Source organism: Biomphalaria glabrata, chromosome 8, assembly GCF_947242115.1.
Source record: "Biomphalaria glabrata chromosome 8, xgBioGlab47.1, whole genome shotgun sequence".
Taxonomy (NCBI): Eukaryota; Metazoa; Mollusca; class Gastropoda; family Planorbidae; genus Biomphalaria; species Biomphalaria glabrata.
Window position 1 is genome coordinate 7,992,528 of NC_074718.1, and position 16,182 is coordinate 8,008,709.

Here is a 16,182-nt window from a genome sequence, read left to right on the forward strand (position 1 = left end):
TTGTCTTATCGTATGCACTTTTTTTCTCCTGGTATTGTTCCCTGAAGGAAGTTCTTTGCGAGCAGTGATTTCTTAACTTTCTGATAAGTAACTCTTTAATCAACACACGTGTTGTATATCTTGTTATCAATTAATCGAAGTTGAAACGACTTGAACAAATCAGCACGCGGATCTATTTATAGCTGTTCCTGGTATTTCTAGTTATCTGCAATATAAAAGGGTTTTTCCCGATCCACCCCTTAGAAATCAAACGAGTGCATATACAATTAAACAAAATTACAAAGGTCAATGCAGTATTGATAATTAGGGTTAAATCGGATAATTGATTGTAACACGGACTCAGACAATATGTGACATTTAGACTTCCGCTAACTTGTCCAACTATTGTTAGTTTGAAATTTATCGTTAAAACAGGTACTAGAGTTTGCTGGACTCTGTGACCTCTTATCCTGCGAGGGTGATGTGTTGTCAATACAACTACCAAAGATAACATCCAAAAATGCCCGAAGCCTATTAAAGTTAGATGACGCATCTTAAAAAAAATTATCTGTAGACTAGAGACGTTTGCTTTGATTGATGATCTCCGCGATCATGTTTCGAAAAAAAAATTTTCTATAAAATTTTGTGATTGTCTATTTGTAGATATGTCATTTAAGAAACCAATAACCAACTTGTATTGCTTGGTTCACAGTTGTAAAATCAACACTGATATTGTATAAAAGCTTTTATCAACTCTGTCTTTGTGGTAAAAAAATTTGTACACGTTATTTCTCCCACACCTAATCTCGGATAACTGAAATTTGGCACAATTATTTCTTTTACCTGACAGCACAAGAATCAATTGTATAAAATTAGTTAATTAACTAGTGGTACTTAATTATTTTGTTTGATATCTCGAAAAAGGGAAAGAAATTGTTCATGACTGAAGTGGTGGTATAAGCTGAGTTAATCCCCTTTAAAGGTCGCCGATCTTAATTGAAACAAACAATGTATAACTATGTATTCTTCTCTAGTCGTCAGTTCCTCACTAGCGGAGTGGTTAGCAGGCCTGATTCACGCGTTCGAAATCAGGTCGTTCCGCATTTTTTTTTAGAAAATGTCTTTAAAAACCAATTAAAAACCAATTACGTATAATCCACCCATAAATATCTTTCTTGCCCCTCCCCCGCCCCCAAACCATTTTCCCAACTAATCCAGACAAGTGGTAGGAATCATTGGCTCATAACCTTTTGAGAAAGCTAAAAGTATAAAATAGTTCTGAACAAAAATTTATGTTAAAAATATTGTTAATCCCATAGATTTATTGTTGTTGGTCTAGAATAGTCTAGATCTATTACAAATTTAATAACATCACTGATCCAAACTAATTGATACAATTACTCTCCGTATAAGCTTTAATTTCTTTAAAGTATTTTTTTAATGTTGTTCTTGTTTTATTATAATGCAATTATTGTTTCTGACATTCTAGCGCTGTACTGTAGCCACCTCTTTCATACACATTAGCGCCGCCTCTGCATTTAGCAGTTAGAGTCAGCGATCTTCATCTTGGCACCACTTTGTTTTGTCGATATGACTCCAAGTTCAATGTTTTATAGAACTCTTTTGTTCTCTACCAACAGAAATGTGTTATTGAAACTAGGATACAGTGTTGCCAACACACTGACAATCATCTCCGATGTTCGTAAGTTCAATTATCAACCAGGTGTGCGTTAGGCTCAGAAACGCCACCTTTTTTTTATGTTTGGGAGCTGACCTAACATTATGGGAAGTGTGGTCGAGAGGCTAAGTACGTTTGAGCTTTGCTTAGCTTGGCTACCTATGGAAGGGCTCGACTCCCGCCTCGAGCAGAGTTGTGTTTACTTAGCGCCTAAAGGCAGCACGGAAAACCTTCTCCCTTCTTTTTTAAAGAACTTAGACATTCCTTTATCTTTTTGGATCAGTAAAATTATTTTCATGTTATAGAGAACAAAAGTTAGGAAGAAAGTTATATTCCGATTAGCTGGATACGTCTAAAAATTCATAACAAAAATAAACAATTTCATAACAAAAATTCATAACAAATATTTATAACAAATTTCATAACAAAAATTCCTAACAAATATTTATAACAAATTTAATAACAAAAGTACCTAAGAAATATCTTACTTAATGAAAGTCTTCTTATATGATGACGTATAGTTTCAGGCACTTTTGAAGAGTTTAATTATAGAGAATTAAGTTAAAAATATAATGCATGTATTTAATTTCTACCATAAAATAAACATTAACATTTTCAACAATAATTTTTTTCGTAACGCATATTAATGGTGACAATTACTTTCGTCAAAAATCCTAAAATATTTTGCACTGCGTTGCAAACTTTCACCAAAACGTTTATAAAGAAATGAAAATGCTTATCAAGGGTTTACATAAATAATATCTTAGATTTAAAAGATATAAGATTAGTCAGTATTTCACATGTCTACACAAACCCAGTTATGCCCCCTGCTTATTGTTCTCATGCAGACAAAGCCGTTGTACGATGGAAGTCTATTTAATTTTTGCTTTTCGTTTTCTGATCCTGTCTTGAATAATGGCTTTTCTTTCAGTCCCAAATATGTGTCCCTGAGCCTTTGTAAGAGAACTAATTCAGAGACCATCTTCGGCCAGCTACTTTCATTTAAGCCAGTGAGAGCGAAATGAAGCCTGAGTTGATCTTTTATAGCGGGCACCTCTGTTACGCAGTCTCCTGTGAGCTTGCCAAAGAGGGTCGCCTGCAATTAGTCAACATACAAACACATATTTCAAGTGTAATTATTATTACACTTGATTTCTCAAAATCAGTTGAACATACACTCCATATCTTCTGTGTCCACTACACTCTATAACAGCAGTTCTCAACCTTTTAAGCTCGGCGACCCCTTTTTATATTTTCCCACTCTGCCGCGACCCCCCCCCCCCCAAAAAAAAAAAGAAAAAACACACACAAACAGCAATAGACAATAACAATCCATATTTTCGATGGTCTTAGGCGACCCCTGGCAATTCGTCAATCGACCCCCAAAGGGGTCGCGACCCACAGGTTGAGAACCCCTGATCTATAACCTTGAACTCTCTGCTGACCCATTGTCTTTCAAGGTCTCAATTTCTCCTAGGTCACTGATCTCACTTAGCAGCTTGTCACAATTAACAGGGACAAAGTTAAAGCGAACAAGGCCTAAGGCCTCGCTTCCTTCTTCAATCGTCAAGAGCAAAGACTTTTCTTTCAGTTTTAACTCATTGAACACTTCAATGGCGGAAAAGGCATCATCGATGATCGACATCTGGTTGAGCTGCTCCACCAGAAGGGAGAAACTCTTCCTCTCGATTTCAACATCGTCCTGGACACGTTTGAGCACGTGTCTCTCACGACTAACAGCATCCGAGATTTGCTCTTGTAAATATGCGTTTCTTTGTTTCAAGTTTTCAATAAGTTCCTCAAACACGTAGTTAACCATTTCCTTGGCACTTGCCTCGTATCGATCAAGTTTCTTTTGAGCAGTTTTTGGGGCACCAAATTTCTGGTCAAACTGAGACAAGACTTCAGCCGCTCGCGTTTGAATGGATAGAAATTCGCCCTCGATTTCTTTGGCGACTTCGTTTATATTTGTGATGTCGTGGTTTTTGGAATCTCTGTGGTCAATGACAGTACAGTCTCTACAGATGGAAGTACAGCATGTCCTGCAAAAGAAGCTCAAAGGCTGGTCGGCATGTTTCGAGCATCCGTTTTGAGCAGAACCGGAAATGCAGTCCATCATCCGAAGAGCTTTGTGATCTAATGGCAATCTGTCTAGGTCAATGTTTCTATAAGTGTTTCTACGACAAATTGGACACTGAAGAAAATGTTCGGGTTTTCTAAGTGTTTGCACCATCTGAATCAGGCAGTGTTTACAGAAAGTGTGGTTGCAAGGCAGTAATTTCGGCTGTCGTTCTCCATTGTCGTAATTTTCACTGCAGACAGAGCAGATGAGAAAGTTTTCACGTATAGTCTGAAGCAGAGAGATACTTGAGGATGGTAAGCTTGAAAAATCTGGCTCAGATTTTGTGAGAACGTCGCTTCCTTGTCCTAACATGTCTTCAGGAAGTTGCCAGGTTTGCTTTCCTGTGAAGTTATAATTGATGGATATATCTTCTTGTAAAACAATGTTTATTGATAGCGGGTTTTAAAAAGCAGATAAAGGGTTTAGATAGTTATTAATAATGATTTCAGTGTCGTGAATGTATAACTGAGACAATGGACCTCATTCAAAAATCGTATACAAACAACATTTAGCCGCGTGATTCTATATATCTTCTATACAAATTATGTAATCCATAGTAGCTGTCACGTGATACGTATTTTTCATTGTTTTATCAATATTATGACGTGGCTAAATGTGTTTATTTACAATTGGTGAATGAGGTCCATTGTACACTTGGAGATAAATAACTCGCGATACAGACGAGCTCTAGGCATTTAACAACCATGGCTTCCAAATTAGTTCCGATATATAATTGGTTGCAGATGGCCGAACTAAATCTCGAAATAAAGCCTACGTGAAATCAAAAGGCGCTAGAGGGGCTGGAATTTACATATAATACAAAGTACAATAGAAAATATTGGAAAACAGGCTCTAGACTGGAACCTAAAGTGGACGAGAAAGTCTGAGAGACCAAAGCAAGCATGGAAGAGAAGAACAATGAGCAAAGACGGACATGGAACTGAGGGGAATAGCCCCAAAACAGAGTCTGCTGAGAGGTAGTGTTGCTCCACTGAGAGTCAAATGAAATAAATCAAGTCAATGCTATCATGAAATCGTCATTGTATATGTTTTGTAATAATAAGGCTTGTCATTGAGTCCGAAGATCAATGAGGATTGCAGTATTTCCCGTGGCTGTAATAACTGCATTTAAAATACCCAAACTCTTGGCACGTGAGTTGAGAATTATCTAGTTTTATCTTCTAGAAGGAGCATCCAATCATAATTCTGAAAGGAGGCTGCCCGAGTAGATATTGTAAAGAGATACGTAGTTAACTTTTGCACTACAATCTTGCTTAATAGACTCTGTGTACGTGATATTAGTCTAGGGTGAGATAGGACAAAGGAATCAACGAAAACACGGCTTCACAAATACATTACGTATATTTATTCCTAGAGCACACCACCAGTTGTGAAACTATTTTATTATCTTTACTTGTGTAATCACACTGTCTTTATCATGCATGCACGGTGGGTGTATTATATTGTAACGGTACATTGGAATGGAGGTGGAGCTATTACAATACGACCAATGTGATTCTAACATTGCTGTTACATTGACTTGACTTACGCCCTGCCAGTTTAACGTAAGGTAGCAACAGTACTTCGCCATTGGAATCTGTTCTGGGCGATTCCCTTGGTTGGGTCCATGCCCATCCTGCCATTTTTTTTGCTTCTTGGTCCCCTGATATCGTTCATGTTTGCTTTGGTCTCCCAGACTCTCTCTTCCCCTGTGGGTTCCAGTCTCGAGCCCGTCTTGCAATGTCGTCTGCTGTTCTTCGCACTGTGTGCCCAATTCAGACCCAATGGCGTCGTTTGATTTCTTGTTCTTTTGGTGTTCACTTCCTTTTGTTTCCATTAGTTGCAGATTTTGTTTGGTTCTCTGACATTTATAATTTTGGCTTTGCGTATGGTCACGGTAACCATTAAAGTGCCTATAATACAAATATTGTTCTAACATTGTTAATACATGTTATTGTTTAGAAAGATTTAACTTGCTAGTTTAAGAAGATTTTTCTGGTTGGAATTTCTTGGCAGTGTGTGTGTGTGTGGAGGGGGGGTAGGAATGAGTGTGTGAAGTTACTTTCAACAGAATAACAACTTTTAAACACTGCAGACTATATTAATGCAAAGTTAATCAATTATCCAACACCTTTACGTCATTAAATATTGGTGTGAGCTCTTGAACATGCATTTACATAATATAAATAATTTTTAATAGATTCTCCATAAAACACATTTGGTGGTCTATAATATAAACCAATCTTGATGGCAGTTAAACAAAGTAGCCCCTTTAACGGTGCATTAAGATGAATTGTAATGTCGTTTAACTCGAAAGAAAAGTATTAGTGTAGTAGAAGTGCCTTATTGATTTAGTCCCATATTTCTTTTATAGTCAATTAGACCTAAGTATTCTTGGCTGTTGTCATATACCCCAGATGGGACCACAGGCCGAGATGAGATGAATATAAAATGTCAAACTATATTGTGAGTGTAGGTAATTATATAAACACTATTCACTCTATTTTTAAAATTATTACTTTAAAACTTAATGTACAAATACTTTGTAATATTATGTCAATACCTGAACGCTTGGAGGTGAATCCATCAAAAGTGTCCATTACTCTCTCTCTATATATAAGATGTTCTTGTATCTATTCAAATACACAGGTAAGTCTAGTATACGTCATTAATTAGCTTGTTAATATATGCTAACTGTACATAGAGTTATCAGACACAATCATTTGTGTGTCTGTGAGTGTGTGTGTGTGTGTGTGAGTGTGTGTGTGTGAGAGTGTGTGTGTGTGTGTGTGTGTGAATGCGTTTAAATTTTAATCAGTAAAGAGGAAAGAAAGATAACATCTCACTGATATCTACATGCATCTTATCAATTACAAAACTTCGATACCAATGTTTTATTGAATGTATCGATCTGCTTTCTATTTGACTCACAACGCAGACAGTATCGATTCATTGCTACTTCAGAAAAACGATCAACGATTACCTTTGTTGTTCAACAAAATACATTTCAAGCTTTCGATTCTTTTAAGTGTTAAAAAATGGGTCGAGAAAAAAAGTTACTTTAACATAAAATAAAATGTGTTAAGATCACATCACAATGATAATATGATCATAACTTCAACATCTTATCTCTGCCTCAGGTCGCATCTTGGTTCAGGACTAGTGCTTACAACTGTCCCCACTTTTAGCTGATCTGTTTGGCATCTGTGCCGCCATGTATTCCTGGGTTGTCTACCCTACCTCTTTCTTGTGAAGTCCCCTGTTATGAAAATGATATTCTGTATCGGTAGCCGTACTTATGTTTACATGTGCTTGTAACTCGTCCGTTAGAATGTGTTCACGAAATGTGTGTTGTGTAGTCATTCAGTGTATTAAAGCCATACTAAGCGGTCATGGTTCTCGACTCTGTTATCATTATGTTCATATAGCAATTTAATACACTGAATCCAAACTGTGCAGTTGTAAGAATTTCGAAATGGATAGGATATTTCGGCCAGAGAAGTTTGACATCGAGCCCACAGCACCTAAAGCGGCAGAGCATTGGCAGCACTGGTATGAAACTTTTAAAAATTTTGTATCAGTATGAAACTTTTAAAAATTTTGTATCAGTATGAAACTTTTAAAAATTTTGTATCAGTATGAAACTTTTAAAAATTTTGTATCAGTATGAAACTTTTAAAAATTTTGTATCAGTATGAAACTTTTAAAAATTTTGTATCAGTATGAAACTTTTAAAAATTTTGTATCAGTAGTATCGTAGATAATCTTGATACTAAGAAACTACTGATAAACTATATCTCTCCTGCAGTATACCAAATGATACTTGATAAAGACATTCGATGAAGCAATCCAGACTCTAAACTGCATCTACATTCAACCAAAGAATGAGGTGTTTGCTAGGCACAGGTTAGCTACTTGTAAACAGGAGCAAGGTCAAAAGATAGACGCCTACATGCAGAAATTAAGAATTCTATCTAAAGATTGAAACTTCAAAGCGGTGACTGCTGAACAACACCAAGAAGAGGCTAGTAGAGATTCGTTTATCAATGGACTAGTGTCCAACAGCATTCGAAAACGTCTACTTGAAAGGACTTCACAGACTTCTTCATTAATAACTCATGCTTCATTTATAGATTCGCGCATTGGTACAAAAACAAATTGCATCGAAGGTCACTAAGGAAAAAGTATCAATGGATCAATATAAAATATACTTTCCATTTATTAACTAACTCTTTAAATGAAATACTGATTTAAATGTTTTAAGAAAATAATTTTTAAAACCATCTTTGTTTTAGTTGTAAGTTTTAAAAAAAAAACGATTTCCGGTCACTTTATCCCTGGTCACATCATCCAAGGTCATCTCATTCCCTGGTCATTTCAACTCCTGGTCATATCATTTTTTTGTCGTTTCATCAGCTGGTCATTTCATCCTCTAATCTATCATAAAATAATTGTAATCTAATTGTAATTAACAATATTTCATATATTTATTTTTATTTTCATAACAAAAAGAATGCCACATTAAATAAGAATAGAATAAAATGTCATTAAAAATATAAAAATGTCACATCTATAGTTATAGAGATAATGTCAAAATTATTTCTGCGAGTTCATTGAAATCAGCAAGATAGGCTATTAATAGTAGGTACATAAGACGTTCCATAGGTACAGAAGACGATCCATTGATTCGTATTGCTGTACATAGTTTGTAATTTTTTGACTAATGTTGTGTATTTCTTGTAGTCAAGTTTATTACAACAATAAAAACGTCATGTTCAAGAGAGAACAATTGACAACTAAAGATAAAGTGAAAGATGGCCATCAGAAGATAAGATATCAGCTGATAGCCTTAAATTCTAATCTTTCTCATCTCTCAAAAGATTTCCACTAATTCCACCAAACATTTGATCATTACATCATACAATATGCGTAGGATAACATTAACATCCCCAATATCAAATATAACTTAATACAAACCCCGCATTACAACGAGGGAGAACACTATAAACACTATAATAAGATGTAAAAAAATATCAAAAAACATTATAAATAAACATATTTGCATATTAGATTAAACGAGGGCTTAAAGTCAAAGCCTTAACAATACAATTATACATTGACTAAGAAAAAAAAATTTAATTGGGGATGAAATGACTGGGAATGATGTGACCGGGGATGAAATGACTGGGAATGATGTCACCGGGGTTGAAATGACTGGAAATGATGTCACCGGGGTTGAAATGACTGTAAATGATGTCACCGGGGTTGAAATGACTGGAAATGATGTCACCGGGGTTGAAATGACTGGAAATGATGTCACCGGGGTTGAAATGACTGGAAATGATGTCACCGGGGTTGAAATGACCTGCAACCAAAAATGTTTTATCCCTCTAGTCAAGAAAACATAAATAAGCTAAAACAAATACAAAATAGAGCATTGAGTTTTATAACAAATGAATATTTCTATTTGATTAGAGTAACACCATTAGTAAAATCACTAAACTTAGAGACACTTCAGGACAGAAGAATAAAAAGTAAAGTAGCTATACTACATAAAATACTGAACAATAATTAACAAATAGAAAAGCAAAACCTTGTTCTAGAATTTCTAGGAAAATATATAGATCTAGATCCCTAATCCTCCTGGGCCCCCACTTGTGGAGGCCCCCAAATGAGAGCTCGTTTTTTTTTTTTTAATTAAATATTAAATATTACAACATTATTCATGTCATGATGCAGAATGTCAAATAGAGGGGCCCCCAAAAAAGCGTAACCCCCCCCCCCCCCGGGCCCCCAAATCCCTTGCTACTCCACTGGTTTGAGCATAATAAGCATCCATATAGGTATTGTTTTATTTACATATATTCTTGGTTGATGTATGCATACAATATTTAAAAAAAAAGCAGTAATCAATTTGGCAAAGAAGGGCATATATTGATAGTGTGTGTGTGTCTGTATGTGTTTCGCTCTATATTTGTGTATAAATGTCTTAACCCAAAGAACTGGTCTATAGGCTTTTTCATTCTTGAAATTCATCTATGAATCTTTGTAGGTCGAGGTCGAGTGCGTCTTCCTCTTCGCTATTACAGTCTTCTTGACTGAATGCTTGTAGATTCATTCTTCGAAACGCGTCATCATACTCTGTAGCTATACTATCGTCTTCATCGCTGTCATAGTCTTGTGTTTCCGTATGACTAAATGCTCGTAGTTGGGGCTGCAAACGACCTGAAAAACATTTATAAGGTTTACATTTTGTAATGTATATATATTTATATATATGTACATATATATATATATATATATATATATATATATATATATATATATATATATATATATATATATATTGCTTTTTTGTAACGGTACGCATCGGTACAGCGTACCGGCACCTTTTTTTAATTTGGGGGGAAAATATGACCTTTCTTATATTTTAACGTTTATTATTAAAGTATTAGTAGTTATAAGTTAGGCAATCTAATTGAAAGAAAAACGTGATTGAAGTTTAACCTTAACAGGTTAGTGAAATACAAATTGGAAAATGAATATTTCCTTCTGAGCGCGGAAAAAATAATTACGGAGAGACAGAGTTAAGTATTGTTGAATACATCAAATACAAATGCAAGAATAGGGATGTAGATCTTAAGTACCAGTGTTTTAAGGAGCTATTTTGGGAAGCACTACTTTGTTCACAACTTTGGACAGATAATTAACAACAACAAAGAAACATAAATCAAATATGACATGTTTCCACATCCATTCTCTCCTATTGACAAAGCATGTTTCCCATAACAATGCAACACAAAAGGACAAACAGTAGAATATCGTTCTTTCCAGCTAAAAGCTGAGATTACCCTATCGACAGTAACCTATTTCCATACACTGACGCGATAACATATACATGGTAAACAACAGTGTGAACAGAAGAAGTGGGCATCTAAAAGGTACAGGTAACATGTAAATATGTTCTATAAAAATATATCCAGAAATTGAGGAGCCGTCACCATTTTTATGTCATAGTTCTTGTGCCACATAGAAGTGGTTCTCGCTCGCACACTCTTTCTACTGATCTGTAATGTTCTGTGAATAAATCGCTGAGCCCCATCAGGGCCGGCGCTAGACTCTAATGCATGTCTTTGTGTTGTTATTATCTCTGGATGAGGCTTCAAGAAAAATCTTTAAGGGTTACGGTTTCGTCATCTGCAAAGAAGTTCGAGATAAACTCTGTTTCTTACTTAGATACCTCACTCCTTTCCCTTCACCGAGTATGACCGCCCTATGTTTCTCTTGACGATCTCCGTATTCCGCGTCTTGTTTTTTTTTTTTAATTATTTTTACTGCGGCTTCAACTTTTCCGTTACCTTTGGGATGTCCAGGCTCGGACCTGATGTGCGATGTGTTCCATCTGTTAGGGACTATTGCGAATTTTGTGGCTCGCAGTCAGAGATTAGGACTTTGAGGTTTCCGAATCTGGTGAAATGAGCCTTCCGTTTTCTAATAAACTCGAGACAGTGTGTCGATGGTGCGGGCCGCACAGGGCATTAAGTGATGAGTGGCATCAAGCCTACACCTGACATGTCAAGGCTGGATTAAAAGTCCTAAAATAGTGCAATATTGGCTGCATGAAAAAAACAACAGGCTAAAGCGACGAAGATTCTGTAAAAACACACATATAAGAGCTACGGGCTGATTTTTTTTTTCATTGGACCAAATTCTTCTAGAAATTATCCTCAAATTTTAGCAATATCATGATGCGGTATGAAAATTATAGATAAACTGCTAGTAAGAAAGCACTAAGATTTATGTGTAGTATCTTTTTTGTGAAATAGATTTTTTTCCAAATTAGCAATACTTTAACATTAAATACGCATTTCTTTTGGGGGGAAAAAAAAGGACTTATTGTTTGGGGGGGGGGGGCATCATGAGGACCGACCGTACCAGGCATCAAATACCCTAGCTACGCCACTGACTTAGGAATATGAGAAGTAGTCAACTGTGATGAAGTATGTTGTCCCTTGGATTTCCATTAAGTCACTTCCGACCTTTTCCCAAGGTCAATAAAGTTTCTCTCTCGTTATTTCGCGTATCCTAATGACATGCAGTGCATACACATAAGCGCTGTTACAGATGTAAGCTATTACATTATTTCGGAAAATGTGTTCGATTAAAGTAGTATTTCACTTTGGAGTCTGTAAAAGAGTTTTTAAAACACGACGCTCAATGGGTCACATTTATAAGAGAATATTTAAAAAATCTTTAGAAATTTACTATGTGTCATAGTGGCATCCATGCGGTCCTTTTGTTAGCCTTACCGGCCCACCGGGCAATGGCACTAATGCCTATATAGCCAGCTCGCCCCTGGATCTAGCCTTGGTGAATCAAAAGATGCGCGAGATGTGCTAATTCATGTCATTGACCTAGAATCTAAATCTTGTAGGCCTTCACACACAAAAAAAAAGGATTTAATTAGACTGTAGAAATAAAGAAATAGCAATTTTCAAGCAATTGAATGGACGTAACAAATGTACTTATTTTAAACTATTTAGATGTTAACTCTAAGGAATATAAATGCCAATGACTAAATACTTTGCAAAGTAGTAACAATGTACATTTTAAAAAAATATACAGCATCAGAAGACGTGAACTAGATCTATGTGTGGAGAGGTCAAGTTTTTGTTCAACTAAATCTTAAAGACTTATTATTTAAGCAAACGTGTTGTTCTGGTGTGTTTTTGTTTTTTCGAAGATTACTGGAAAGTAAAATAGCATTATGTAAGTGTTTTTTTTATTAACGTGTGAACAGGTCCATCAATAATACACATTGAATATGATTTCAATTTCGTTTAATTTGTAAGGTCTTAAAATGTTTGACATGTTTCGGATGTTCCTTCAGAGTTGAAGATAATTTACTTCCTAGTCCAAACCTCCCGCAGGACGACGGGGGATGGGAGCGGGCAGGGTTTGAACCCTCGACCGTCGATAAATCCGAACGACAGTCCAGCACGACCAGACAGCCATCCTATGAAATTATGAATCGGGATGTTAAAATGTAAGTCACGATTCTAATTCAGCTACAGCCAATAAATTCCATTGACTGACTCTATTGCGTTTATGGAATTGGGCATTTAAATTTGTTTTGGGTCTTTAGCTTAGGTAGGGCCACTTTGCATATCTTAAGTTTGCCGCTTGTATTTAAGAAACGAATTTTATTAAGACTGGTATGACGGTTTAAATTTTTTTTCGGAACATACATTGCAAACGCATAGTTATAAACATACATACAAACATACATGCTTACATACACACTAGCGGTAAAGTCATGTCTTAAAAGTAGTTAGATCAAAGTTATCATAAAATACACACAAACAAAAGCTGTATACCCACTATGCCTTGTATGTCTCTTTGAATCAGGACACCGAACAATAAGCGAAGAGCCGTCAAGAACTAAGGGAAAAAAAAAGGTTCCAATAATAGAGCTTCTAGACTACATTAACAGGATGGATCCTTGTCTATGAAATGATTCAGCACACATCTTCGACGCTAATGAAAACGGAGAGTAACCATAAATATATACGGCTACCTCAGGCTGTAAAACAAAGGCGGCGGTACAAAGTGCAACAGGGCAGTATTATGCCTCACGCTAGCCACCTCATAGAGCCTCTAGACCAGGCTTTGTTTAAAGTCATGAAGCTCTTATTGGGATAATGTGACACAAATAATACGATTTTGATTCTCTTTAACCGCAAAAGAAAGAAAAACTTTACCTTATAAATCGTTTTTCATTAAGTAAGAGCAAAGGAAAGAACTTAATAGGTACTACTCACTAAATCTTGTCTCTTCTTGGTGTTCTCCCAAAGCTAAAAGCTCCTGATCACTGAGAGTTTCCTTCAAGCTGGTGTCCACTTTACTTTCGATCTCTCCAAGGTCGCTCAGGCTTGTCAGGAAATAGTCTTCACCCTGGCGATTGAATTCGCAGGATTGGAACAGTTCGTTGTCGTCAAGACTTGCCATCTCGGAGAAGACGTCCTCTCCGTTATTGATCTGCTGCGCCAATGAGAAAATTTTGTAGATGTCATTGTTAGCGCGAGAGGCTTTGAATTCGTGGTAGAGTTTCTGGAGCTCCTCACTCTTCTCGCAAACAATGTCGAATCTGGATTGTATTTTGCTCTTTTGTTCTTTGATCATGTCTGTGACCTTGCTAGTGAGAGACTCCTGCCTCTGTTGTAAGTCCTGTTGATACTCCGCGAAAGCGTATTGAATCTCTTTTTTTATTTGTCTGTCCAAAATGTTCAGCCTATTTGAGGCATTAACTAGAGCATCTGACCTTCGCTTCAGTTTGTAAAAAATGTCTTTGCTTCTAATTTCAAGAGCAATCAACTCGGTTGAGTAATCTCGCATCGCTTTGGAAATGTCTGAGATTGTGTGCCCATCAACTTCTTTATGGTCTACGACAGTGCAATCTCTGCAGATTGGGACAAAGCATTTCTTACAGAAAAAGTTAACAGGCTGCCATTCGTGTTTTATGCACATCTGTTTAGAATTTCTGGTCGTTTGCGCTAAAAAGTCCATCATCTGAACTACCCGGTGGTCACTGGTTAGCTCCTTGATACTTTTACGATTAAGGAAATTAGCTTTCCTGCACATTGGGCAGTTTAGGGTTCTGTAGATTTTGTCTTCTACTGGACGGTAGGGCAGATGGGGCTCTTTTGGTTGATCGTAAATCGTCAACAGGCAGGTCAAGCAGAATGTATGATTGCAAGGGAGTAACTTCGGTGCGCGCTCCTTCTGATTGTATCTTTCGTCACACACGGAGCAACTCAAGAACTGTTCATGGAAGATGTCCTCGTCTATGAAAAGGTTCTTGCTTGTTTCTGGGCCCTTTGATACAGCCGATGCAGCAGCAGAACGGGCCATAATTGATTTGCCAGGAGAAGAGGAAGAGTCGCAAGGTACCTGTCTAGACCAGAAGCGTTTAATTCTAAAAAGCAGAAGAAACGTTTATTATATTTCAAATTGCTAATATGATTAGTATATAATTAGGTCGCATAAGGTAAAATTACGATTTTAAATAAACTTTTTTTTTCATTAATTATTTTGATATGTTTCAATCTCAATTTTGTGGAGAAATGTATGTGGGTGGGGTTCTCTGGGAAAATATTTTCATGCTTCCTTTAAGGGTTCAGCAAACTTACATCAGTTCGAGAAGGAATTCGAGCTCAATCCTCAAACAGGTGCAAAAGTGGTTTTGGCAACTCAGCTATACTGTCAGCCTGTACCAATTTTTTTTAAAACTTTTTTTTGTATATGGCCCGAAAATGTTTTGTATCCCAGTGACCTATGTTGCTAGTAGAATAAAAAAAAAAGTTAGCATTAAAACAAACAAGAGATAAGAGATCTTGTTGCGCATGCACTGACCTCTTACTCTGAATTAATGCAGCTCCGAGTCCCTCCCGAGAGGCATCCATAGACAACTGGGCTGGATGTGAAACAAAAACCTGGTGGTCTATACGCCTGATACACTTTCACGGGCATTACTGCCAATACCATTAAATGATGGTGCACAACTTCATCTCTTGTAAATAGTCTGCCAGTGTCGGACATTTTCAGCAACCAAATGCAAAAGATGCCATCCTAAGCATGCTAAAGGATCAGATTTTAATAGGATGGCCAAACAAGAGAAATGAAATTCCTCAAGCAATAGTCTATTTTTAAAAGGAGAAAGAATAGGCCAAATAGTACCAAAGGCGTTACAAAAGAAGTTGCTTACAGTTCACCGCCCCGCGCACTATTAAGGCCGCATCTGCCTTTAGTTACAAAATGATAAACATGAATTCTAAAAAAAAAAAAATAAAAAAATAAACGCATTGTAAAATATATCTATATAAATTCCCTCCCCTCGCTCCCGCCCCCCCCCCCAACAAAACAATCCTGCCTACGCCCATGCTGACTAGCCGTTGTTATAACTACATCTACAGATTTAGATTAATTTGTTTAATTGGGCATTGCATTATCTTACCTGTTGTATAAAATGTATTTCTATATTTTCTATGATAAATACATAAAAAACTTCAGTAGTTCTACTCTCATATAGATCTACTAGAAAACACTATTTTACTACAAACACTTTCAAAATGCCCTTTAATTTACGTGTTAACAACGCTGTCAGACTGTGTATAAATTTTTACAGATCACACAGAGGCCTAGAGCTATGAAGTTAAAATGCGTTCCTTTAAAGGCATATCCCTCCTTTATATAGTGTACAAACTGACCCGATGCGGATTGTCTGACATCAGCGTTTGAAATAGTTAGATGACGTTTAACAGAGCATCCTCGATAGCGTAACAAAAGCAGAATAATAGATACACAACAATGTCATCTTAACCAGAGGTGCCCAAACTTGTTTTTG

General features: G+C 36.5%; 2 protein-coding genes across 3 annotated transcripts; both read right to left on the reverse strand.

Annotated features, from left to right (window-relative positions):
- Positions 1-1,283: 1,283 nt before the first annotated feature.
- On the reverse strand, positions 1,284-6,495 carry LOC106077593 (tripartite motif-containing protein 2-like). Its single transcript, XM_013238319.2, has 2 exons — positions 6,343-6,495; positions 1,284-4,120 (listed from the first exon to the last, which is right to left on the reverse strand). The coding sequence occupies exons 1-2, from the start codon at positions 6,377-6,379 to the stop codon at positions 3,078-3,080; spliced, it is 1,080 nt and encodes a 359-aa protein (XP_013093773.2). The 5' UTR covers positions 6,380-6,495; the 3' UTR covers positions 1,284-3,077.
- Positions 6,496-8,247: 1,752 nt separating this feature from the next.
- LOC106080040 (tripartite motif-containing protein 2-like) lies at positions 8,248-16,128 on the reverse strand. Of its 2 annotated transcripts, none has more exons than XM_056038586.1 (3): positions 15,793-16,128; positions 13,601-14,754; positions 8,248-10,004 (listed from the first exon to the last, which is right to left on the reverse strand). In XM_056038586.1, exons 2-3 carry the CDS (start codon positions 14,688-14,690, stop codon positions 9,799-9,801), a joined length of 1,296 nt encoding a protein of 431 aa, XP_055894561.1. In that variant the 5' UTR covers positions 14,691-14,754; positions 15,793-16,128; the 3' UTR covers positions 8,248-9,798. The 2 variants fall into 2 exon arrangements, with proteins under 2 accessions (XP_055894561.1, XP_055894562.1); XM_056038587.1 differs by lacking the exon at positions 15,793-16,128 and adding an exon at positions 14,969-15,612.
- Positions 16,129-16,182: the final 54 nt, after the last annotated feature.